The sequence below is a fragment of the Juglans regia genome, chromosome 1, assembly GCF_001411555.2.
Source record: "Juglans regia cultivar Chandler chromosome 1, Walnut 2.0, whole genome shotgun sequence".
In the NCBI taxonomy this organism is placed as follows: Eukaryota; Viridiplantae; Streptophyta; class Magnoliopsida; order Fagales; family Juglandaceae; genus Juglans; species Juglans regia.
The window spans coordinates 43,561,471-43,587,016 of NC_049901.1; the positions used below are offsets into that span (position 1 = coordinate 43,561,471).

At 37.6% G+C, this 25,546-nt stretch overlaps 2 protein-coding genes and 2 long non-coding RNA genes across 6 annotated transcripts; 2 read left to right on the forward strand and 2 right to left on the reverse strand.

Moving 5' to 3' along the window:
• Positions 1-5,288: 5,288 nt before the first annotated feature.
• LOC108995995 (MDIS1-interacting receptor like kinase 2-like) lies at positions 5,289-9,543 on the forward strand. The gene is made up of 2 exons (XM_018971704.2): positions 5,289-9,045; positions 9,147-9,543. The coding sequence occupies exons 1-2, from the start codon at positions 5,748-5,750 to the stop codon at positions 9,506-9,508; spliced, it is 3,660 nt and encodes a 1,219-aa protein (XP_018827249.1). The 5' UTR covers positions 5,289-5,747; the 3' UTR covers positions 9,509-9,543.
• A 1,098-nt stretch (positions 9,544-10,641) lies between these two features.
• Positions 10,642-12,207, forward strand: LOC108995923 (MDIS1-interacting receptor like kinase 2-like). The gene is made up of 2 exons (XM_018971597.2): positions 10,642-11,369; positions 11,851-12,207. Exons 1-2 carry the CDS (start codon positions 10,664-10,666, stop codon positions 12,183-12,185), a joined length of 1,041 nt encoding a protein of 346 aa, XP_018827142.1. The 5' UTR covers positions 10,642-10,663; the 3' UTR covers positions 12,186-12,207.
• Positions 12,208-13,720: 1,513 nt separating this feature from the next.
• Positions 13,721-15,317, reverse strand: LOC108995911. Its single transcript, XR_001996930.2, has 2 exons — positions 14,567-15,317; positions 13,721-14,086 (listed from the first exon to the last, which is right to left on the reverse strand). It is a non-coding gene; the product is annotated as an uncharacterized LOC108995911 (long non-coding RNA).
• Positions 15,318-18,790: 3,473 nt separating this feature from the next.
• Positions 18,791-25,037, reverse strand: LOC108995918. Of its 3 annotated transcripts, none has more exons than XR_004797819.1 (5): positions 23,328-25,037; positions 22,345-23,166; positions 21,057-21,187; positions 20,559-20,980; positions 18,791-19,472 (listed from the first exon to the last, which is right to left on the reverse strand). It is a non-coding gene; the product is annotated as an uncharacterized LOC108995918 (long non-coding RNA). The 3 variants fall into 3 exon arrangements; XR_004797822.1 differs by lacking the exon at positions 18,791-19,472 and adding an exon at positions 20,255-20,442; XR_001996933.2 differs by lacking the exon at positions 18,791-19,472 and having other exon boundaries at positions 20,255-20,980.
• Positions 25,038-25,546: the final 509 nt, after the last annotated feature.

The following is a 25,546-nucleotide window of genomic DNA, read 5'->3' on the forward strand; positions in this document are numbered from 1 at the left end:
TGAGTTATCAACAACTCAGTAAATAAAGAACATATGCTAGTATGTAAACATGAACTTTTTCAGAGAGTTCAGTATGCGAAAACAAAATTTTCATTTTCAAAATGTATATTCCAAAAACATGTTATTAAAACATCATAGCAACATTTCAAATTGTTCATATGCAAAGATCCTTTGGCATAACATGAGTGAACATCCTCTTCTTATCATATTATATCATATATCATGTTTAATTTTTGTGGTAGGGTTGTGCTATTCACGGTGGCCAAACCAAGTAGTATTAGAATGTGAAATTTTCTCTTATTCATTCTAGAAGTCCCGAGTGTGCACACAGGAAAGAACACGCAGAAAAATCATTTTATTTCCAAAGTGAGTGCACGCATATCAGAGATGTTAGTACCAACTATATAACAGAATCAAAATCATCATATTAGAACCAGAAATTGATGCCAAAGATTTTTTAGATGCATATCATATCAAAGAGAGTGTTGAACTTATTCATATAATTTTCACATAGTCAGAAACATATTCGGAACATCTTCATATAACATGTACAAAATTCTCAGATTTCATATTCGCTCTTTTGCACATTTCAAAAAATAATATGTCAAATATAACTCATGTCTATAATAGTCATGTCAGAAACATTTTCTCTTTTATACAAATTTTATGCATAATGCAAAACATATAACTGTGGTTGTTTTTCAAATTTCATGCGTCATGTACATTTTCATAAATCAACCTCAGTTCATTTTTTTTTATACAAAGTCTATCATAGGAAGCCTGCTTACGTGGACTCTTCAACTTTTCTGAATTTTTTCACAACAATGTCAAATGAATATCCATCGTTACCTATAAAATAGATACATAAACTATTTAAATCTCTAATTAAAAGCATATTTTGATATTTAAGTCTGAAATACTAAAATAACTTATTTTTTCTAAAAATCTAAAATTTTCGAAACCCTAAAAATATATTAACTCCAAAATAATCAATATTTATTAAAATATCTCCAACTAATACATAAAGTCTGAGAAAAAAAAAAACACCTAATTTATCTTGTTTTCATCACAATCACATCATAAAATATTAATCCTACGGTCAACACTTATTAGAGGGATATTTACGTAACATGCTATCTATGGGATTAACCATTGGAGAGGCAAGTGGTTTGTCGCTGTAGTTTTCGGCGAGGACTGGCGACTGCTTTCCAGGATTGTAGAACACGAAGAAAGAGAGAGAGAGAGAGAGGGCCATACCGACATGGGCAACCGAGAGGGATGGAGGTCGATCACGGTGGTTCAACCATGGGCGGAGGGGCTAAGGCTTCCATGGTGGTCGGCCTCTATGTGCGGCGGCATCTACGTGAAATCTCGTGGCTGGGTTGCGTTCAGTGGTGCAAGGCAGTGCAGAGAGGAGGAGCAAGAAAAACCACTCCGTTTCGGTTCCTATAAATAGGGACCATGGTGGCTTTTGATGGTGGTCACAAAGAAGGTCTTGGGTGTGGAAGAAGCTCATCCACGGTTGGTGTCGCTCGGTGATGCATGGTGGTAGGCGAGGAGACGTGCAGCTTGCTCTCAGATTGAGTGATGTGGCTCTATTTCGGCTTGCCTAAAACAGAGGTCTTTGTGCATGAGTTGGGCCGTGCACCTGGTTTCCATTGTGGTCCACGGTGGAGAAGAGGGTGTTGGCATGGAGGAGAATGCCGTGGGGGTGAGAGTGAAGGGCACTAACAATGTGGCTTATTGGGCAGTTGGTTCATTTTTTGTTTTTATGGGAGGTTGCTCTGCTTTAGAGTAGAAAAACAGGGGTGCGCTTACATGACTAAGGCGTGTAGTAACAGTGTGAGATGGAGGAGAGAAGCGGTGCAACTGGGCCTGTGTTGGACTTGGGCGAAGACTAGGCAAAGGGGCTCAAAGTGATTCGCAAGATCTGGGTTGGTGGTTTACGGCTGGACGTGGAATGTGCACTTGCCGTTGGTTGACGACGGTGGTGGTTTGCTACGCGTGGAGTGCTAGTCTACGTTGGGTTGTTACATTCGGCTTGCTGGTTGTGAGGGGGTGTGGTGCTTGCTAGATTCATGGGTGGCAATTGACTATGAAAACTTGAGGGGCAACAAGACTAGTTTTGAGATCAGAGAGAGGGATTAAAAAAAATAATAAAAAAAAAAAAATGAAGGAGAGTAATTGTTGAGAGAAATTACGGGGGGAAATTCTTTGAGGAAATCTTGGAGTGTAGATCTGAAATGGTGTGAAGAAGGGAAGAAAGTGTTGGGAAAAAAAAGGAGGGAGAGGAAACCGCTGAGGGGTGGGGAAGAAAAGAGAGGGAAAAAGAGAAAAAAAAAAAACTTATAAAAAACGGCGTTAGCTAACGGGCTTCTATATGGGCCTCCGCTAAGATTGGGCCGGATGCTACATCCCTCCCTCCTTCAAAAATTCGCTACACTGAAAGCAAGGTCTAAATTACTTATTCACCACATTTTTCACACCTATTTTAATCCTTCATTGCCTCAAATACCCCTAATCCTCAAGGCATACACGTTCGTGCACGGTATCGATCGGCATACTCTCTAGTGTCCAATTCAAGTCTAGAAACATAACCTCAACAATAGAATTACAAGCCTAATACTAATTCCGCCTAAATCCTTAGCTTAACTTCATTGGGAGATGGTACATAAAACTCTTAATATAAAATAAGAACCTCTTTTGAATAGTAAAAATATATCTTTCCAAAATCTGGTATCCTTAATCTTACACTCGATTTATAAACATATCCAATTCATAGTCCTTAAGATTTTATCATTCCTCAAAAATTGAAAATCCATAGCCACAAGATTCAAATGTTAATTGATCTCACTTCAACAAATTTTCAAACCCTCACCAAGTTTACTTTCAACCCATCATGCCAAACTTCATTTGCACACTAATAATTTCATCGTCACTTCCTCAATGCCACCTATCCAAACTTTCTACTTCCACTATCTTCAACTTCAGAATCTCTAATAATCTATTGTTCTTGAAATCATCAAATTTGAAATTTATGATCTCGAGATTTAAGTCTTAGGTGATCGTTACTAATTTTACTCTCTAACCTCGTATTGCCAAGAACCACGCTTTTGATGTGCATTTTGATAATTTTGCCAAGATGTCTAAAATTAGGGGCCATAAATACATCAACATTTTAGCACCTACCAAGATGACTCTTATTACTCTTTGATAACAAATAAACTTCTTGTTTACTAAAACCATGAACCCTCACTTGTCTCTTAGATACTCTCTTCCATGTTTAGCTACAATCGATAACCTTTGAGTACACATTTATGACTGATGACCACATACTATAACCCATGCATTCAAAATGCACTAATTTGTATAAAACAAATATTACAATATCAATGGGGTTGAGACTTGACGCTAAAAATGAGCGATCTAAAAGAGTTTACCCACAATATCCTTACCATCGTTTTACTTTGGAGTGATTCGAGAACTCGAAAACCCATACATTAAGTTAAACTCATGGGGGTGGATAAGATTGATTAGTCATAACAGAGTGGTTGGAAGTCAAAGATGAATAGATGTAAGTTGAAATTTTCTCATAAGCTACTGAACGTTGAGAGAAAACTGATATAATGAATGAAGTCACATTTAGGCACCACCAAAGGTGGGCTTTGCCAAGTGACTATAACAAATTAAATCGCAACTAGAATGGGAAGGTCACAACGATGGGAAGGTCAAATGTAGTTGGTTTATCTAATGTTTTACTTTAGATATGTTTTTGAATAATGTTTTTGAAACACTATTTGAGTTGCCAAAAGTTCCAAACACCATTCCATCCAAACCAAATGAACGGACCGACATAGCCTATAAATTCATCCTGGCAACATACACTGAAAAACACTTGGATAAAGACTAATCTACCCAGTCTAATATTCCACATAGCTTGGCCTCGTATCCATCAACCTATCAAAACATTTACATCGGCTTGTTGTACCTTTATCTTTAGATATGACAAAAATCATGTCCTACCCCTTACTCAAAATCATTTCTTAAAGTGCCATGATGGTTTGAGACATTGGATGAGACATAAATTTTCATCTTATCATTACAATTATTTTAAACTCTCACACAAAATATAATAAACGATTTAAAATTTTTAAATCTCAATTTAGCTTTTTCAAATCTCAAAATAATAATAATATTTTAAAATAATATTTTAAACTTTCATCCAAAACTAAAAATTTTTATCTCACTCCCCAAGCATACGCCAATTTGAAACATCAAATCTGAATTTTATTTCCTAACCGACAAATATACAAAACCTCGTATACTATAGTCTGCAGAATCTCAAACATCGATCTGATACCAACAATAATATCTTAATCTCGAAGGAGTCGGAGAGTTGCTACCTTTCATTTAAAATCATATCTCATAGTATAGATGTGAACTCTAATTTCTCAATTGGAGAAATTGAGTACCTTAGTCGACTCTTCAACCTTCCGATCTAATAAAAGTTTGAAGGAGACCGGAAACTATATGTGTACAAAGTAAGTTTCTATTAAACTTCCATGAAACTCGAAAGTTTTAAATGGGAAGCTTTTTTTTTTTTTTTTTTTAATTCCTTTCTTTCTAAGCATTGAATGGGAAGTTTCTATTAAACTTCCCATGAGACTCAAAGTTTTAAATGGGAAGTTTCTATTAAACTTCCCATGAGACTCAAAGTTTTAAAAGGGAAGTTTCTTTACACTTGACGGAATTGGATAAAAAAGAAAAGAAAAGTTCTATAGAAAAGTAAATTAGTTAAAAAAGAGAAATAGTTTTTAAAAAATAAATAATATTTACAGTACCATAGAGAAGGCATAAAAAATCGTAATTTACAGACTCAAAGTTGCTTTTTTGTCAGAGTCACATGATACAATGGATTCTCACCAAACAAACAACATTTATAGCCATTGAGTCAGTCAAGATAGAAAATACAGTACACAAAAAAAAAAAACTTGAAAATAATTTAAAAATCGTAAACAATTATAAAACCATGAAATCTCTTAAAATCTCTCGAGGGTTTTTATTTTTTATTTTTTTAAAAAAAGGTATTTCGGGCTTTTAAAAATCATGGTTTTTTTAATATATATATATATATTTTTTGTAATGCTAGTAGCATGGCATCCAAGACATCTTGACATGTGACACTGTTACATTATTTATTAATTGTTGAACAATCATCAATGAAGACAACTCAAGTGCCTTTTCATTACATACAACACCACCTTGTGAAAACCCTTTACAACTAAAGGCATGCTGAGTTGCAGACTGCAGAAGTGGGGAATGAGGGCGAATGGCTGCCATCCTTCTGGATGTAAATTTCTTGATTTTAGTCAAAAAAAAAAAAAACTTCTCCATAACTTTCCATAAAGACTATAGAGTGCTTGCTTACAAAGTGTGTATCCAGCCAGATTGAGATTCCTCGTTACAAATTCAAGGAATAAATCCTACCCGTGATGAATGAAGCTTCATCCTCACATGGCCCTCTCTTGATAATATTTTAAATTTGCCCCAACATATCTTCCTACATCCAGTTCTGGTTTGGTTTCTTTGACCCAAATCAGAAAAATGAAAATAGAAAGAGATCTGATACTAAGGGCATTTTCTGGCTCTGTTTTTTTCACTCTCTCCCCCCCTCATTCGGACTGTATGCTATATAAGAGATCAAACCCAGATCAAAAAACATTGCATGTGAGAGTAAAAAAGTAGGCATGAAAACAGATACCAAGCCGTCTCCTCTTATCCTTAACATTCTCTTGCTCTTCTTGCTTTCACAGAGCATCACAGCATCACCAGCAACTCAAGCAGAAGCTCTTGTCAAATGGAGAAACAGCCTCTCAGTTCCTCCTCCTTTCACTTCATGGTCCCTCACCAACCTCAACAACCTCTGCAATTGGACAAGCATTGTCTGCGACTCATCGGAAATTGTCTCAGAGATAAACCTCTCCAGCACCAACCTCAATGGAACCCTTCTCCAATTCAATTTCACTCCATTTCTTAACCTCACACGCTTTGATCTCAGCAACAACAATCTCAGTGGATCAATACCACCCGCCATTGGAAACCTCTCCAAGCTCACTTACTTGGACTTGGGCCTCAACTACTTCGACAACAAAATACCTCCAGAGATAGGCCGCTTAACGGAGCTTCGGTACCTAAGTTTCTTCAGCAACTATCTGAATGGTTCAGTCCCTTATCAGTTGAACAATCTTCAAAAGGTATGGTACTTAGACCTTGGTTCAAACTACTTAGTCGATCCTGACTGGTCCAGATTTTCGGCCATGCCTTTGTTGACCCATCTTAGCTTTTCTTTCAATGAAATCCATTCCGGATTCCCGGGATATATAATTGATTGTCAGAACTTGACGTTCTTGGACTTATCCCTGAATAAGTTCAATGGATCAATACCAGAAATGCTATTTTCCAATCTGGGCAAGCTCGAATACCTTAATCTTACCGATAATTTATTCCAAGGGCCACTGTCACCAAACTTTCCCAAGCTTTCCAAGCTCAAACATCTTCTTCTAGGACGAAACCAGTTCAGCGGTCTCATCCCTGAAGATATCGATTCGATGTCGAAACTGCAAATTATAGAACTGTGCAATAATTCATTGGAAGGGACAATTCCTTCTTCAATAGGCCAGCTCAGGGAGCTCTGGAAGCTTGATCTCAGAAACAATGCCTTGAATTCTTATATACCTTTTGAGCTTGGCTTTTGTACAAACCTCACCTTCTTGGCACTGGCCACAAATTCAATGACCGGCGAATTGCCTTTATCCTTGACCAACTTGACAAGCATTACCGAATTAGGTTTATCTGATAATTCGCTTTCTGGTGAGATCTCACCTTATTTTCTATCCAGTTGGACCGAGCTGATCTCGTTGCAGATTCAGAACAATAATTTCACTGGAGAAATTCATCCACAAATAGGCCTATTGACCAAGCTCAAATACCTTTATCTGTATAAGAATAAACTCTCTGGCTCAATTCCCTCGAAGGTTGGGAACTTGAAAGATATAGTAGAGTTGGACCTTTCAACAAACCAGCTCTCCGGTCCCATTCCTCTAACATTGTGGAGCCTCACAAATCTTAAAAAGTTGCAGCTTTTCAACAATAATCTTAGTGGCACAATATCGCTGGAGATTAGATATCTGACATCGCTGGAAATTCTTGATCTCAGTGCTAACCAAATCTCTGGGGAGTTGCCGGACACCATTTCTGACCTCAAGAGTTTACGGTCGATCTCTCTTTTCACCAACAACTTCTCGGGCACTATTCCAAGTGACTTTGGGAAGTATAGTCCTTTTCTGGCCAATGTTAGCTTTTCCAACAACAGCTTCTCTGGAGACCTGCCACCTGAATTGTGTAGCGGCTTTGCTCTTCATGACATCACCGTGAATGACAACAACTTCACCGGGCGATTGCCAGAGTGCTTAAAAAATTGTTCACAACTAAGTAGAGCGCGTTTTGAACGGAACCGATTCAATGGAGACATTACAAATGTATTTGGAGTTTCTCCAAATCTTTCTTTCATTGGGCTTAGTGACAATCAGTTTATCGGTCAAATCTCACCAGACTGGGGAGAATTTACATCTCTCTCTAATTTACAGATTGACAGAAACAAAATTTCAGGCAAGATCCCAGTTGAGCTTGCGAAGTTGACTCAATTGCAAATTTTAAGTCTGAGCTCCAACAACTTGTCCGGGGAAGTTCCAAGTGAACTAAGAAATCTAAGTCTGCTATACAAGCTCAATCTGAGCAGGAATGATTTGACAGGAGAGATTCCTCGAAGTTTTGGCAATTTGAGTGAGCTTAAGGAACTTGATTTGTCTGAGAACAAATTGAGTGGGAACATACCCCGAGAGCTTGCTAATTGTGAAAAATTATTGAGCTTGGACCTGAGCAACAACAACCTATCAGGTGAAATACCACCTGAGCTTGGTAACTTAATTTCATTGCAGTACTTGTTGGACCTTACCAGCAATTCACTCTCAGGAACAATCCCTCAAAACCTTGCAAAGCTTTCGACATTGGAGAGTCTTAATGTTTCACATAACCAACTCTCGGGGGAAATCCCAGCATCATTCTCCAACATGGTTAGTCTACGCAACAGCTCCATTGATTTTTCTTACAATAAGCTAGTAGGTCAGATCCCAACAAGTAGAGTTTTCGAAGAAGCACCCGCAAAAGCTTATGTTGGAAACTCAGGCTTGTGTGGAAATGCAGAAGGGCTGAATTCCTGTTATGCAGACCCCAAAAAGAAAAAGGATTCTAAGATTGTTCTACTAGTTGTCCTCATTCCGGTATGTGGCCTGTTATTTCTTGCTACAATAGTTGTCTTACTCATAATATGTTACCGGAAAACCAAACTCCTTGATGATGAAAGCAAAAGAGTTGAAGACTTTGATGAGAAGGCGGAGTCTTTGATATGGGGAAGAGAAGGTAAATTCACATTCCAAGATATTGTGAAGGCCACAGAGGACTTCAACGACAAGTACCTCATTGGAAAAGGTGGATTTGGAAGCGTATACAAAGCAGCATTGTCAACCGGTCAGATTGTTGCAGTTAAAAGGCTTAACATGTCAGACTCTAGTGACATTCCAGCAGCCAATCGCCAGACTTTTGAGAACGAGATTCGCATGTTAACTGAAGTTAGGCACCGGAATATCATCAAGCTTTACGGGTTCTGTTCCATTAGAGGGTGCATATACTTGGTTTACGAATATGGGGAGAGAGGCAGCTTAGGAAATGTGTTGAATGGAGTGGAAGGGAAAGTGGAGCTTGATTGGGTTACAAGGGTGAAAATTGTGCGGGGTGTGGCTCATGCAGTTTCTTACCTGCACCATGATTGCTCTCCACCAATTGTGCATCGAGACATAACTGTGAATAACATATTACTCGAGTCAGAGTTTAGACCAAGACTCTCAGATTTTGGCATTGCAAGATTGCTAAACCCAGATATAACTAGCTGGACAACAATTGCCGGGTCTTATGGCTACATGGCTCCAGGTAAGCAAACAATCTAACATTTGCATTTTTGTTCAACTCAACATCTATTGAGACAGTTTTTTTAATCAAGAGGTTGATAATGTTATGTCATGGATGTGCAGAGCTTGCTCTCACCATGCGAGTAACGGATAAATGCGATGTTTATAGCTTCGGAGTGGTGGCATTAGAAGTTATGATGGGAAGGCATCCAAGGGAGCTCCTAGCTTCCCTGTCATCATCCCAACCAGTTTTAGACAGCACAGAATTTTTGTTGAAGGATGTGCTGGACCAAGGACTCCCAACACCAACAGGCAAAATAGCAGAGGCTGTAGTGTTTGTAGTGACCAAAGCTTTACTATGTGTGCGTCACAATCCAGATTCAAGGCCTCCCATGCGTTTTGTGGAACAAGAACTGGTGGGTCGAACACAAGCTTGCATTTCAGACCCTATAAAGCTTACCAGTCTTAAAGAAAGAAAAATTTAATTGTAAGCGATTTTACGCACTAATACACATACTCATTCAATATGATTGGTCAAAAAGTAGATTTTATTGAAAACAATGCTAATTTGAATTTAAAATATGAAGATAACAACATTAGTACGCAGATTGATATGTAAACTTGCTTGTACATAGCAAAACTCTTAAGTTTATAGAGCTATAGCCAGGCCATGGATTAATTGTACAACATTTTTCTTTCCATTCTAAGTTAATGCGATTACTGGACCTTGAGGTTAAGGCCACCAGTATAATACCACTTTTTTCTTTCTTTCTTTTTTCCAATCTATTTCAGTTCCAGAATCCAAACACTTTTGTGATAGTTTCACATGCATCCACTGACTTTTTCTTCTTCCCATTCCTCGTTGGAAATTTGAGGACTTTCAACCATTTTCCCTCCAGCATTTATTTATTACTTGATATTTTTCTCTTTCTTTTTTTTTTTTTTTTTTTTTTTTTTTTGGCGCGGGTAATTGCAAAAAACATTTTTTTTTTCATTTAATAAATCTACTTACTGCACAAGTTTACGACCAGCGATAAATAAATAAAAAGAATAAAAAAAAAAAAGAAAAAGAAAAAATCTTTATGTATGCCCAAACACAATTTAAGACATATCTATTATCTCCTCCAAACTTGCACCAAACTGTTCTTTTAGCCATCGTAATCATATGATTTTGCTTGAGATTGAGGATTATATGGTTAGATACAGTTGGTTGGTTGCTTGGAAGCGAGCGTGTGGTGTGTATGCTCACCATTTTCAACTTTGGAGCTACATCTTACGCGTTTCCAAGTTTTCATTGGGTTTATGCGTGTTCGAAGCAGCTGCTTCTTTCCACTTCCAGTCAAGCAAGGAAAAGGACTCCATGCGAGGGATCCTCTCCATGAACTTTCGGACTGCTTTACACAAGGCGTTTAAAATTTGATTTGATACCTGACAAGTAAAGGAACCAAGTCAACTCCACCCAACCCCAACGGCACCACATTCTTCTATTTCCCATTCCCTTCAAAATTTCCTTTCCCCAACACAATTACCATGAAAAGCATTCACAAACCTCCCTTTCTTCCCTGCCATTTTCTGTTGCTTCGCTTGCTTCCATTGAAGATCACATCATCACCTAGAACCCAAGCAGAAGCTCTCATCAAATGGAAAAACAGTCTTTCTCCTCCTTTTCCTCCTCCTCTAGCTTCATGGTCACTATCCAACCTCAACAACCTTTGCAACTAGACAGCCATTGCCTGCCAGACCAACGGAACAGTCTCCGAGATAAACGTCTCCTACACCTACCTCACTGGAACACTTGCCCATTTCAATTTCAGCTCATTTCCCATTCTCACCCGCTTGGGCCTCAACAACAACAATTTAAGCGGATCAATACCACCAGCCATTGGAAACCTCTCCAAGCTCACTCGGACTTGGAAACCAACAGTTTTGAAGACGAAATTCCTTCTGAGATAGGCCAGATAATGGAGCTTCAGTATCTCAGTCTTTTCAACAACAGTCTGAATGGCACCATCCCCAATCAACTCTGCTCCATTAAGGGGTGCATATACTTGGTTTACGAATATGTAGAGAGAGGCAGTTTGGGAAAGGTGTTGTATGGGGTGAATGAGAAAGTGGAACTGGACTGGGGTACACGGGTGAATATTGTGCAAGGTGTGGCTCATGCAATTGCTTACTTGCACCATGATTGCTTTCCGCCAATTGTGCACCGAGACATAATTGTGAATAACATATTGCTCGAGTCAGACTTCAAGCCAAGGCTTTCAGATTTTGGCATTGCAAGATTGTTGGACCCCAAAAAGATAAACTGGACAACAATTGCTGGGTCTTATGGCTACATGGCTCCTGGTAAGCTAACAATTTAACTGCTACACATCTGTTCTGGTCATTTCAGGTATTTTTCTTTTTGATGAAATTTCAGGTATTTTTCTAAGAGTAACTTAATTTCCTACATCATTATAGCAATGGTACAATTAAAAAAATAATTCTTTAGTAGTTTATGGGACGTTACAAGTATGAAGTAGCAATGTCTTACAGCCCAAAGGAGTTTTTTTGAAAGGTCCTAGCTTGTAATTAGGTGTTCTCTCTTGTAAACTCCAGGCTATGCCTAATTACTTGGTTTAATAAATTTCTTCTTACCTATATATAAAAAAAAAAAGAGTTTCTTTAAAGGAAACAGTACTTATCATATTATGAATTGTTTTTCTCATGCTGTAACCAAATGTACTTGCTTTCTAGTTCATATGTTATCTTTGATTTGTTTGATAAGTGTTTCTGTAACAGTGTTTCATTAACACACTTTTTATTTTGTTTTATGAGGAATATGCAGAGCTTGCACTCACAATGCAGGTAACTGAAAAATGTGACGTTTATAGCTTTGGAGTGGTGACACTAGAAGTTATGATGGGAAGGCACCCAAGGGAGCTCCTAGCTTCCTTGTCATCATCCCAATCGACAATGGCAAAATTAGTCACAGATAATAAAGAGTTTCTTCTAAAGGATGTGCTAGACCAAGGTTTCCCACCACCCACAGGCCAAATAGTAGAGGCAGTGGTGTTTGTAGTAACTGTGGCGTTAGGAATGGTAAATTACAATCCAAAGTCACAACCCCCAAGCATTTTGTGGCACAAAAATTGTCATCATTACCAAGTTCACCAACCTTAAAGAAATAAAGCCGAGGGATTAGAGGGTGAGTTGGGATTTGAGTTTCATTGAGCTATATGCCCCACATATAATAAGATCTCTTTTCCTCTCTGTTTTAAGCCCGAGGTTGAGCTGTAGTGGTAAGAACTCTAGATCCCTAACGTTAAGGTCTCGGGGACTCCACCATACTATGTATTAGGATACTACCTCATCCAAAAGGTTTGAGTCTATGTATTAGCGTCTAAGTTATATTATGTTATAACCATTCACCAACCACATTGCATTATCTTTTCAAGGCAGAACATTCTGTTTTTTTTTTTCTTACTCCGTGTATAATCAATACACTAAATTTTTTTATAAGTAAACGATTGTATTAATAAAAATAGACATAACTCAAGTACACAAGAAGGTATTCAAGGACACAAGAAGGTATACAATATGTGACACCTATCCAGAAAGAAGAAATGCTCAATACCCTAATGTGAAATCCTCGCTTATTGTATAGGTTGAATTTTTGTTACATAATGTTTCATGTACAGAATCTAATTTTTACCATATGCACTTTGCCTGCTATAACCAGATCTAAATGTGACTAGAGTTCAAAAACTTTTTTTATAGGTAAGAATAAAGTTTTATTGATAATCCCTATTGGCTCGGGTGGTAAAATCTTTGGTATTGGTGGTATACTCTCTCCAGATCTAAGGTTCGAATCCTCTTGGGTGCAAACAATTTCTAGGAGCTATCAGGCTAGAGAATTTTCCCTTGAATTACCCAAAGTACACTTGTGGGAAACTCCTTATCGAGGGCCTGTGCATCTCCGAAATGGACTTTGTTTTCGGACACCCAGTGCCAATAAAAAATAGTTAAGCTTTATTGATTGGAAAGAGGCATTTCCCAATATACATGAAGTATACACAGATTACACCTAGCATTGTCTAGGAACATAAAACTAGTCCCATGACAACCACAAAGTTCAATCTCTTCTCCTGCTATAACCAGCCAAATTTGAAAATTTATTGTTCGTTACATTTTTTATTAGTTTTTTTTTTTCTGAGCTTGTCTTCGCCGACCTTTTTTTTAACCATGTTTGGGTTGCTCTAAACAAAAATCTCATTATAAAATATGCGGTGGTAGAAAATAATAAAATGCAGGTAAAAGATCAACTGTAATATTCCTTTGTTTAGCAAGCATGTGAAGTGGAGGGGATAAGGCTCAAAAGGGGAAAAAATAGGATCCTCCTAGATGCAAAACAGAATGCAGATAGAATGGATGGTTTTGAAAGTTAACATATAGTGTTAATTAAGGTAATAAAAAACACGAAAAAAAAGGAACAATACATATAGAAAGAGATACTAACGTTCGTTTGAACGCGCAAGCGTACCCGATTTCATCTTGCCAGTGTTGCCAAATCTACATTTGCGATATATCCAGAAGCGACGTAAGTGATTGCTACATCCCCAAAATAATCATAACCAATCATACGATCTGCCAGAGACGTAGCATCCATAGAGCTAGAGAAACTATGTGTTGGGATGTCTTCCCAAAGCTAATTCTTCTTTTTTTTTTGGAGGCTGTCAGATTCTATGTGTGTAGCTGTTTGCACTGCTTCCATAATCTGTTTAGATAGCTTTAAACCTCCAGTTGAGATAAGAGATATATCAAGGATGCTACTGTATACAACGAGGATGGCCAGGCTGCTACAGTAAAATTTGGACCAACTTCTAGCTCCCATGAAGCTTGAACCTGAACAGATTTACGCTCTGCCAAAGATAGCAACTCTCTGTCGTGAGGCCAGAAAAGCACTCCATGCTCGCAACCTGGAGGCATGGCAGGTTGAATGCTGTCTGGGTTCAGAAGAAAAAGTATTTTGTGTAACCATCAATAATGGACGTAAAATTGCAATTTGCTGCGACCTGCAGCATCTGTCCACAACAGTCACTTAATATACAACATAATTAAGTCATTAAACACAGAAAAAAACATACTTGTACAAAAGTTTGGGCAGCCATATTCTGCATGAAGATCTGGAAAATACGTTTTGCATAATCTTGGCTCGTCAACTTCTTGACAAACATATTCAAGTCTTAGAGAAAGATTTCACATTTTTCAGCCCAATTATCCCAGAAATCATATACCATTGAAGTAAAAGAGAAAAAAACATCTTTTAGTTAGCAAATTCAAGCAGAAGTGGGTACATTGTGAGTGTCACACATATAGCCATGATTCAAGAAGATTGGGAGACTCATGTAGCTTCTTCTTGGTGCACTTGAACAAGACATTATACACGAGATCGAACCGAATCAAAGTAGTAAGCATACATAAGTGGCAGGAACTACCCAAGTGATATCTTTCAAACAGGCACTTATCAGGAAAAGAAAAAGAAGAAAAAGAATATATCTTACATACAGGCCGAGGCTAAACTTCAGTAATTCATGGATTTTAAGGCTTCCTTTGTTTTCATCTCATCTCATCTCAGGCCTAAGTCTGGCAAGAACAACACGGTCTAATACCCACTTTCCAGTCAAGATAGTCCTATCAACTCAAGCAGGAGCATGAAATTCGAAGTAGAATTAACTACCAGCATGAACCATTACTCAGATTGGGCAAAATTATTCGACTTCATTCCTCGATCTTTCCCTTCAATGCCGATGGGGGTAGGTTTGATCCTGGATTTAGTGCAAACCCATTTAATCCCCGGAATTGAACAATTCGAATATATCGCAACTCTTATTGCAAACCACCTCCTTAGTCTCCTTCGTATCCCACAGCGTTGGCATCGTGGACCGCCCATCAATAAAAGTCTCGCAGATATCTGCACGCATTCGCATTGTCTGAACCTGAGACGAGGACATCCCTATCGACGGCAGGGCTTGAATTCCCACTAGCCGTCGAGGACCGGGAGGGTATGGAGTCGGACACAGCGTCTTCGAGGCAGACGTAGAGGTAAAGGACGGTGGGGTTCTGAATTCTGATCGAAAATTTTGGTTTTTGAGCGGAGTCAGAATCTGAAGGACGGTGGAGATCAAGCTGGAAAATCATGAGTCGCCAGTCGGAAAGGATGGTGGAGATGAGGAGGCCCGGAGAAGGGAAGGGCTCGGCGGCAGGTGGGATTTGGTTGAGAGACGCTTCAGGCGGTAGGTGTAGGGGTGTCAAATCGTGTTAATGGGTAGTGTTCGTGTCGTGTCAAGGTATGTACATTATACTTAACGAGTCAACACGAACACGACCCGTTAAGAATTTCATGTCAAAATTCCAAATCCGAACACAACACGATAAGATAACGGGTTGACACGACATGACCCGTTATGACCCGTTAATGAATAATAAATAAATTGACACGACATAACACGACACGACCAGTTCCGTTTTAACCAATTTACATTAATAGGTTGGACATACACGATACGACACGATCCGTTTGACTTAATTGATTTTATATAAATATTTAAATATAAATAATATCTATAAAAAATAAAAAACTAACTACAAGTCTAAAATTACAATTCAAACGAATATGATCCACACAATTTGTAATAATATTCATTATTAAAATTACATCTCAAATGTAATAAACAAATCATACAATGTAAATATATTAATATTACAATCTCAAATATATAAAAAATTAAAAATACAAATCTAAACAAATTTAGAACTTAAAGAAGGAAGTGGAGCGTCCTCCCTACCTTTTAGGTCTAAGGGTATAAAGGTAAATTTAATTTTCTTAACGGGTCATAACGGGTTGACCCGTTAGTGACCCGTTAAGTAATCGTGTCTTAACAGGTTAACCCGTTTTGATCCGAACCCGTTAAGGCTAATCCTTAACCCACTTTTATCGTATCGTATTCGTATTAGATTAACGAGTCGTGTCACAAATTGCCACTACTAGTTAGGTGTGTGCCTGATGCTATTGATCTTGCTTATTTTGTGAGTAGGGACCACTATCTATCCTTATTGCCATCTCCTTTGCAAACGCTATAACAGATGGCCACGCCCATGTAGGCACTGTAACATATGACCAAAAAATAAAAATATGAGTGGAGATTTGCCGATTGACCTGTTGGTTCTTACTTGTGCTTGGATGCAAGGAAGAAAGGATTTCCTCACTGGGTTTAGGTGTGATTTCTCGAGACTGTCATTCCTTAACCATATAAGACTAAAACCTAATTACCAAAATGATATTCAAACAGTGTAATAATACACTTACATCTTATTTATTATTATTTTACTATCTAACTATTTTTTTTTCTTTTTTACTATTTGAATCTAGATTAAAAAAATTCAGAATATGACTTTCTTACATAATTTAGAAGAAAATAAATACAATCAACTAACGTAATCATGTAGATTCATTAAAAATAAATTCAATTTGATAAAAATTAAATTAAATTAAATTAAAAATTAAAGAGTAAAAGAATGTCAATTTTTATAAAATTAAATTTATTTATAATTAAAATTACATGATTACGTTAGTTGATTGAATTTATTTATTTTAGATTATGCAAGAATCTCATATTATAAGATTTTTAATCTAAATTCAAAAGAAAAAAAATGCAAGTGTATGATCACCCAATCGAATAAGCCGAATCTAGATCACAGAGGATATTTTCATCCATGAAAAAATATTCGCAGAAGCCATTATTTGGGTGCATCCATTGCACACATGACGTGTAGACCGGGTTCACTAGACACTAAACCGGTTTGAGGCATTCCGTCTCTCAGCCCTCATTTCCCATTTGCGATTTCGCCCTCAGAACTGCTAACCCCCCCCCCCCCCAAGCCTCCAGAACCTCCATCGAAGCAAGGTTGTCCTCTCAGCCCTCATTCCCCTCCTTCAGCAAGCACCAAGCACGACCTCTCAGCCCTCATTCCCCTCCTTCAGCCATTTTCCATTTTGCCCCCAACCCCTCAAAGCCCCCTGCCAGCCCTCTCAAACCTTAGTCATCGGAAGGTCGTCCTCTCAACCCTCATTCCCTTCCTTCAGCAAACGGAGATCAGTCCCGTAGCCCTCAATCCCTTAGTCCACCAAACAATGAAGCCCTCGGTCCCATCTCAGTCCACCGGCGCGAAGCCGCCCTCAGTCCACCGACGCGAAGCTACCCTAAGATTTGTGGGAGGTTTAGCATACTTTTTTTTTCTCTGTTTCATCTCTTTTTCCTCTTTGTATTTGCTAGAAACTAATGATACCTCCTGTAGATGTTGCCTTCGGTCCCTCCTGTAGATTTTGCCTCTCATGGCTCCTGTATATGTTCTCTTTGTATTTTGGTTAATATGGGTGATGCCTGGAAAGGTTGCTAGACTTTTATAAGTGTTGGAAATGTTTGCTTGTCACAAACCCCATTATGAACTCCACCGTGAGGTAGCTAGCACGTTATACCAAGTTGTTTATAGTCTTTTGGGCTAATATGCGAATTGCTTGGAAAGGATGGTACATTTTTTTCAGTGTTGGAAATGACGGTTTGATAGTCATCACAGTGAACTTCCTATTTGACCTTTAACAAAGTTAGGGGATAGAATAAGTACTAGCTTCCTTGGGCTTTAGCTTGCTGGGGTCTTAGTTATTCCACCTCATTTTTATGCCCTACTACTAGTACAAGGAATTCACATTAAGGAGAATAGCTAAATACTTGGGTTGAGGTGCTCTAGTTTATGAAAAGAGTTTTTGGATTAGTTCCATTCGAGGTTGGGTTAAAATATAGTTGGTTCAAGAAGTTTATGCTTCTCCAAGCTCTCATTTTTCTTGATGGTAATTATACTACTGGCAATTCATTGTCATGGAAGCTGTTGATCTTATGCACAGCTGAGTTTGTGGCAGAAAAATAATGTAGTAACAGTTTATTGCAGAGTTAACCTTGCATTGCTTGTTGATGCCCTAAGTTGCTAGTTTATCATTTTTTCTTGCACAAGTAATCCATACTTTGAGAATTTGTAGCCTACAAATCCCATCTCAAGGTCTCAAATAAACCCAGCTAGGAATTTAATCACAAAGATATATACCTACACAGCAAGCTAACCATCACTCTGATAGGGAAAAAAAAGGCCATCAGATTGTTTCATGGATATTGTTGATTGCTTCTATCATAGCATTTTTCATTATATCGAGATGAATGGTAGGCATTGTTTTATGGATATTGCTGGGTTACCTTTTAAAGCTAACAATTTGTCTTTGAATTTGTCTTTGGTTCAACAAAATCATGCATGACATCATCACAATCATCATCTTTAGTTAATGATTTTGTGATGGAATCACCAAGTTGTTGATGTGGTTTGAAAACACCACTAAAAACGTTCCACACTACAAAAAATCTTGGAAGGAGATTTTTTGCCTGCCCAAACTATAATCTGGTAAAGCAACTTTATATTTGTCATATTTGCATATCAATTTGTTTATTGCGGGGTGTATTTTATCATGTTAATTGGGAGTTCGCACTGTGTGCCGGGAGATACGAGGTGTGAATTTTTCGTATGGGCGGATATACTTCAGTTGCTAGAGGAGAATTTTCGTGTAAGAGAGAATAAGACTTCGAAAACGTGGGATGATGTACTACACCACTAGTATATGGTTCGGAAAAGGGAAGATAAAGTGAGAGAGAGAGAGAGAGAGAGAGAGAGAGAGAGAGAGAGAGAGAGAGAGAGAGTAATTTGAAAAAGGAAAAGCGAAAATTATTGTGTTTGTATTAGGTTCTCACATTTGTAATAATGTTTACTTGGTTTGGATAAATTTCATGTAAAAAGCGCATTGTATGGATTAGATGGGTTTTGAATGGAAACAACTTGTTAACACTATATTTGCATACCAATAGCACTTTTAAGTATGAATGAGACGATGCAATTACCACCTTGAAATGGATGAGCACAAACACACTTTTCTGCATACTCATAGAGCAGAACATATCTTGTGAAAATGAAAATTCCTCAAGTGTTATAGTTTTATTACATTGCAGAAAACTCTACACGGCATTACAATGTGCTAGATTGGTAAAAACGGAACATCTCTTTCCCTTGCACTCGTGTCAGTTATTACAATGTGCTAGATTGATAAAAACAGAACATCTTTACACAGCACCATTACAATGTGTCAGTGATTAAATAGATTGATATCTCCAGATTTGGGGAGCATTCAAACTTCATGTAGTCAATAGTAGCAAGCAAACATTGTGTCTTGGATCTCAAGGTTTCTTCAATTGTAATCTTAGGTTTACTACAGGGAGGTAAAGGATTTGGGCTTTCGGAAGCTTCTCACAGAATAAAGGGGCATTTTTGGTTGCATAATTTGCCTTGCTAGAGCTCTTTTTCACCTTCATGCAACTGTAAAAAGCATTAGCATTGCAAACCCAGATTTATTCTTATATATAGCAATTACAAAAGAAAATATATTGTTTCACTTACATTATATATGAAAATAATGATAATTTTTCACATGGTTTTTACTTATTGAAAAAGCATGTGAAAAATAGTCACAAAGAACTCCCAAAAGCAAACCAGATTTGTTGTGCCACTAAATAATCACAAGAAGCTCCCAAAAGCTTTTCCGCATAATGTGATCAAAAGAAAACATCTGCCACTTAAAATATTTATACAACAGTCTGAGAAATTTGAAATATCAACATTGCATGTAGGAGTCTGCAGGGAGATTTATGGGACTTATGGGAGCTCTTTTTATCGGACTCCAAGCTAAGGAAATGGTTGGTTGGTAAGATATGATCATGAATTAAAGAAACATTGAAATACAATGACTTTTTCCATTCTATCTGGACTCAGATGAACTGATTTTTTTGTACCTAATTTTTTGTACTGATGAACTCAGATGAACCTAATCCAAATTATATGGAATCATTTGACAGATTTACAAGATGAAATTTGGTACCATCTGTAGCTATAATTTGTACAGATGATTTGCATCTCAAGCAAATCAGTCATTTAGCAAAAACAACTAAACAAGCTGAAGTAGAACCATAATATTAAACTATTCTTTCTAACATTTAACATCTCTTAACTAATTCCGTATCGTAACAGTTTTAAGGGATCAACAGTTGATTTCTTAAAACTAACAAAAAAAATATGCAATAAGAACAAAAAAAATGTTACCATAGATAAAAATATCTAATTCCAGTCATGCACATGTTTTCATCATAGAGAAAAAATTGTCACCAACAACATATGACTTTCCATGGCAAAAGTAAACACAATCTATGCACATATCTTAGTTACATGAGCCATGGAACTTTTCTTTCACTGGTATAGAATCAGCATAACTAGGTTTACTGAGAAAGATCAACTGTGATTTATCGGACAAACAGAACAAAAAAGTGAGTGTTAGCCACACCTAATAAAGTAGTAACATATTTATGTAGATCTCAAACACATATTCCAATGACTATGGAGATTCCTTACCCTGTAGGGACGAGATCAAGCTGGAACACACTTATTGATTGCAATAGTTCCTCTCATACCAAGTTTGCAATAGTCACATCAGATTTAACAATCTCTGCCTTGAAAATGGATATGATGAAAACTGAATATTAGCTTAAAATACCTCAAACTCAAGATTGACAAAGTGCACATTAATTAACAGAAAAAATCTTTATAGAAGCCACTCTTCAATACTTACATGATGCTTAGAGAGAAACAAACACGCAGATCATATATACCTGAAGTTGTTCTACGAGTTTATGAAGAAGATTACCGACAGTTTCATCAACTTCATGGTGCAGAGAACAAGATCAAAACAATACTTCCTAGTGCAATCATATGCTAAAGATGCAACCCAAGAGTTTCACCAAAATAGAGCAAACCAAATCATCTTCAAGAGTATGCTGCAATTATACTATTAGTTAGATTCGTCAAACAAACTTGATTAAAAAGTAAGAATCAATCAACTTGTCTACTCACATGGTAGACGTTTGGATTTCCAGCTCTATTTTGAGACGTCATTAATGACTGCGAAGTTGACGTCGAAGGCCTATGTGGCATTCCATCTTCCTCTTCCCCCATCACACTAAGGCTAAGAATGTCTTCCGAGACTTTATATGCGAAGAACATGATGACAAAAAAAGAAAAATGAAGATTAAACTCAAGAGACGTAATGCAGAATCTAAAAATGTCATTTTGTCATTATTACAAATTCTGTGATGCTGGTATGAACAGAAAAAATAAAAACAAAGCACTCTCAGTGAACACAAAAAATTAAACGAAGAAAGATAAAAATAAGAAGGAAAGAAATAGATTTTTTTTTTCTTTTTTTTGTGATGGCACAAATACTAAGATCTTTGTCTCATGCTAAAAAGGACATGAAAATGAAACCAAATCACAAGCAAAGACTCCTACTAAGACAAAGATCTCGACCATATTTATTGCTTATTAGTGATTATTATTATCTACAAATAATCAATGTCCAATGATGATCACGTGATCATGTGACGTGTTCTTGAAATTTAAAATGATTTTTTGAAAAATCTAAAATTAATGGATCCATGCATGGCATTGGAGTGCATTTGAAAGTAGAGTACGAACAATGCTGGTACTTCTAAACTCATATTAAGGCCCTAAAAAACACATAACAAATCAGCCTCTCCAAGCAATATTTAAACCCCAATTCAATCCCAATATCTCTTTCTTTCCATTGACAACAAGAAAACAGGGTTAGAAAAAATGGTAAGCAGCATGTAGACTAATACTGTTTAAGATGAGTGGTGGGCTTTTAACAACAAATGTCACGAGGCCTGGAAGAGTTTCTAGTGAAGCCTACCAAATGTCAAAGATTGTTTTTTTATACAAATCAGTATGTACTATTTTTCATTTTTGTGGTAGAAAGGGGAAACTTCATATTTGGAAGTCATGCAAGATTTATGGGGCTGCTGATTTATGGAGTAAAGCCACTGGAAAGTTCGCATTGAACTAAACTTCTTAAGCAAATAAAACAATCAGAGCCTTAGCAGTCCATAAGCCATTTTTTACAAACAACCACTGGGTATGGTTCTATTAACAATACCCAAGTTCTATTAACGATACCCATATCAGAAAACACTAAGATGCCTTACGAACCCCTTTTTTTTGGGAAATAATTTTTTTTTCTCCATGCCCTAGGCCACAATACCCATATCAGAAAACACAAAAATCACATCTTGATATACACATGAAGAACATAATAGTATGAAAGGAAAAATGGTACAATATTTACCTACAAAGCTGAGCAAACCGTTTCAAGAAAAAGAGCTGAACTTGTTGTTGGTTTGGTTCGTTCAATCACAAGTTTGAGGGGAGTGGCGGCGTTGGGGAGACGTAGGAGCGTCGCGAGGTGGCGCTGGGAAGAGGAAGCCGATGCGGGTTTGTGGCGAGGAAGGAGGTGGGTTTCGCGGGATTCAAATATGATTTCGGGTTTGCTCTATTCAACGACCTCGAGGGAAGTGGCGGCTGCATTGGGCAGACGGAGGAGCGCCGCTCGGTGGAGCTGACGAGAGAAACGGCGTCGTCGGGAGGTGCTGGGTAAAGGAACGTGATGCGGGTTGCTGTCGAGGGAGAAGGTCTTCCATGGATGAATTCGAACGGGGATAAATTAGAAACCGACTTTCAAAATGAATCAAAACACACATTTTGGTTTTTTTGTTAAAAAAAAAAAAAGCGAAAGAAAAGGAAGTCACGTAGTGTGTGCAACGAGTGCACTGCTACAATGACTTCTATGTAGCAAACCTCAGCTATACACTCTATTTCGCACACAAATTTGTGCACCTTTACTGACGTAGCTGAACCAATTTAGAAAAAAAAAAAAAAAGAAGCGAAGAAGACGAGGACGCCCATGAAAAGGCTCCATTTTTCCCCACCGCCCGTGAACCAATTTTCACTTTGCTCTCTCGTCTTCGCACGTCTCTCTCGCCACCGACACTCACGTCAGATTTGGGCTTGGTTTGAGCTTTGGTTGTTTGATTTTCACGTCTCGTTGAAGCTGTAAATATGAACTACGACAGGCTTTTTAGAGATTGCAACACAACACTTCGCCACCCACCTACATAACACTAAATTTGGTCAATAAGAAATCAGACAAACGGTACAAGACAATGGTAATAGATTGGTCAACCGAAGAAGACTAGATCGATAGCTTTACATTATTTAGTAGAATTTCAAACCACAAAACACAACTAATAAAAATTTGCAGGCACAACATACCTTTTCCTTTGGTAATTTGACAAACTAATCCATTAAAGTTGGTGCCACAGTAGTTTCTAATTGGAAAAGATTCTAAAATTTTAGATAATCGATACAAGTGTTCAACTGCCAAATGAAGCAAGCCAAGTTCTTGTGCTTGGGCAGAAGCTTGGCGGCGAACTCATGCGGGTTCCAGACCACAAAGTTGTTGCTGCCGTAGCTCCTAGAAACCACTGAGTCGGTCTCTGGGTCGTCCACCATGGCATAAAGCTTCCTCTAAAATGGTGGCCATGCATCCGTCGTCGAAGACCGGCATCATTAACATTTGTCATTCTTCTTCTTCCGTGAGAGAGAGAGAGAGAGAGAGAGAGAGGAGGGTTGGGGAAAGCGGTCCAAGCACTTCAGAGTCGAACCTTCCGTCATTATTCACTGGATGGCCCTGAGTGGACATGTGGAAGCCGTACGAATTTCGTGCCCAAAGGGTGCACAAAATTGCCTGAATTTAGCTTCTTCCGATCTCTTTGCATAGAATTTGTCGTAATTGTATTGGTGTTTCAAGTCTAAATGTAGACAATTTTGTACACCCCTGTGCACACGAAGTTCATCTGGATAGCAGTTAAATAAAACGATGCGTATTGAGATTTTCAGAAGGGAAAGCTTTTGGCTATTCTTTCGTCTTGCAGTTTTGCATATTGCAGCTCCTCTTCCTCTTCTCCTTAGTTTGCAACTTCTCTTCCGTTTGAAATGGTGCAACTCAGATCGTGAGCGTGACCCTGTCCTCACTGTGCTCTCCGAAATCGAACTGAAGCTCTCCGATTTGAGTTCGCAACTCTCTTCTCACTAGAGATGCACATTTAAAGATGGGGAGGGAAAATGTGTCGTAGGGTGTTGATTTGAGTTCGCAGAGCTGAAATCCCATTTTCATATTTCGTTGCCCGAAATCTTGTTTGGCTTGCTGCTTGGCATTTCATAACTATTTTCCAACACTTCACTGTGAGGAATTAAAAAAATCAACTTTAAGGACAAAGACTTCAAAACTCAGTAATTTAAAACTAGGGAGAGATCAACACTCAACAGAAGAGTGAATCTTTATCACCAAGAAACAGATGCCCAATATAATTAAATGAGAACTGAAATGGAAAAATAAAATATAAAAACTAATAGAATGTCTACCGTGATGAAAACAAATTTCAAATGAAACTACGCGAACAAGGTCCAATAATGTTCAACTAATCTGGCGAACATAACAAGGAACAACAATGATGAGGAAGTTGGATCTCATGGAAAATTTAGAGAGATATATACAAAACGACGAGGACAAAACTTGAGGGGTTCTGAATAGTTGGAAGGAACTATAGAATTACTCGACAATAAAGGTTTAGAGAGATGACTTTGTGGAAAAGCCGATAGCTCAAAAAAATCAAAACGCTTCATAATGAACCAAGAAAATCAAGAGAAGTGAACCCAAACAAACAAAGCACCGGCAAGAGCAGAACAAGAAAACACAAAGATCCCAAAATTTTTTCAAGCCCCAAAATGTTTCTTGGTTTGTGTCTTCGTGAGTGGGAAAGCTATGAAAGCTGCTCAAAAGGGAGTTCAAAGTGCAACGTTGTTGGTTCTTGGTCGTTAAAACAAGCTGCCATTGCTCATAGCTTGGTCGTCGAAACAAGCTAGTTCTTGGTTCATGAGAGGGAAAGCAAAAATGGCTCAGATCTACAAGTCACAGGTCCAAACTTCTTCTCCCCCAAGTAATTCAGGTTTTTTTTTTTTTTTTTTTTTTTTTCAGTTTTACAAAAATGTCCTGCTATGTCAGCAGGGGGTGCACAGGATGTGCGCCAACTTGACTTCCCATAGCAGAATTGAATTGTATATTAAAGAAAATTTTTTCAAATAATATCATGTACAGTTATGAAGTGTGTAAATGTTGTATAATTATTTTTAAAAAAAAATAAAATTTATTATTAAAAATTAATTTTTTTATCATGTAAGTCATATATTTATTTATTTATTTCAATATAATTACACGATACTTACACATTCTATGACTGCAAACATCATTTCTATTAAATTAAAACTCCACTTTCTAACAAAAAGAAACTATTACTACTTTAGCCAATCCCTAAAATTTCAACTCAATATAATTATTATTTGACTACTATTTATTGACGTGGCTAATGAATTATATTTATTTTAAAATAATTTTTTACAATATTATGAATCATTATATCAATATATAAATT

Excerpts from the sequence above, each read along its gene's own strand:
- LOC108995995 (XM_018971704.2), top strand. The coding sequence starts at position 5,748 with ATGAAAACAGATACCAAGCCGTCTCCTCTTATCCTTAACATTCTCTTG. Across the intron at positions 9,046-9,146 it reads TTATGGCTACATGGCTCCAG|AGCTTGCTCTCACCATGCGA; the intron begins GTAAGCAAACAA and ends ATGGATGTGCAG.
- LOC108995923 (XM_018971597.2), top strand. The coding sequence starts at position 10,664 with ATGGAAAAACAGTCTTTCTCCTCCTTTTCCTCCTCCTCTAGCTTCATG. Across the intron at positions 11,370-11,850 it reads TTATGGCTACATGGCTCCTG|AGCTTGCACTCACAATGCAG; the intron begins GTAAGCTAACAA and ends AGGAATATGCAG.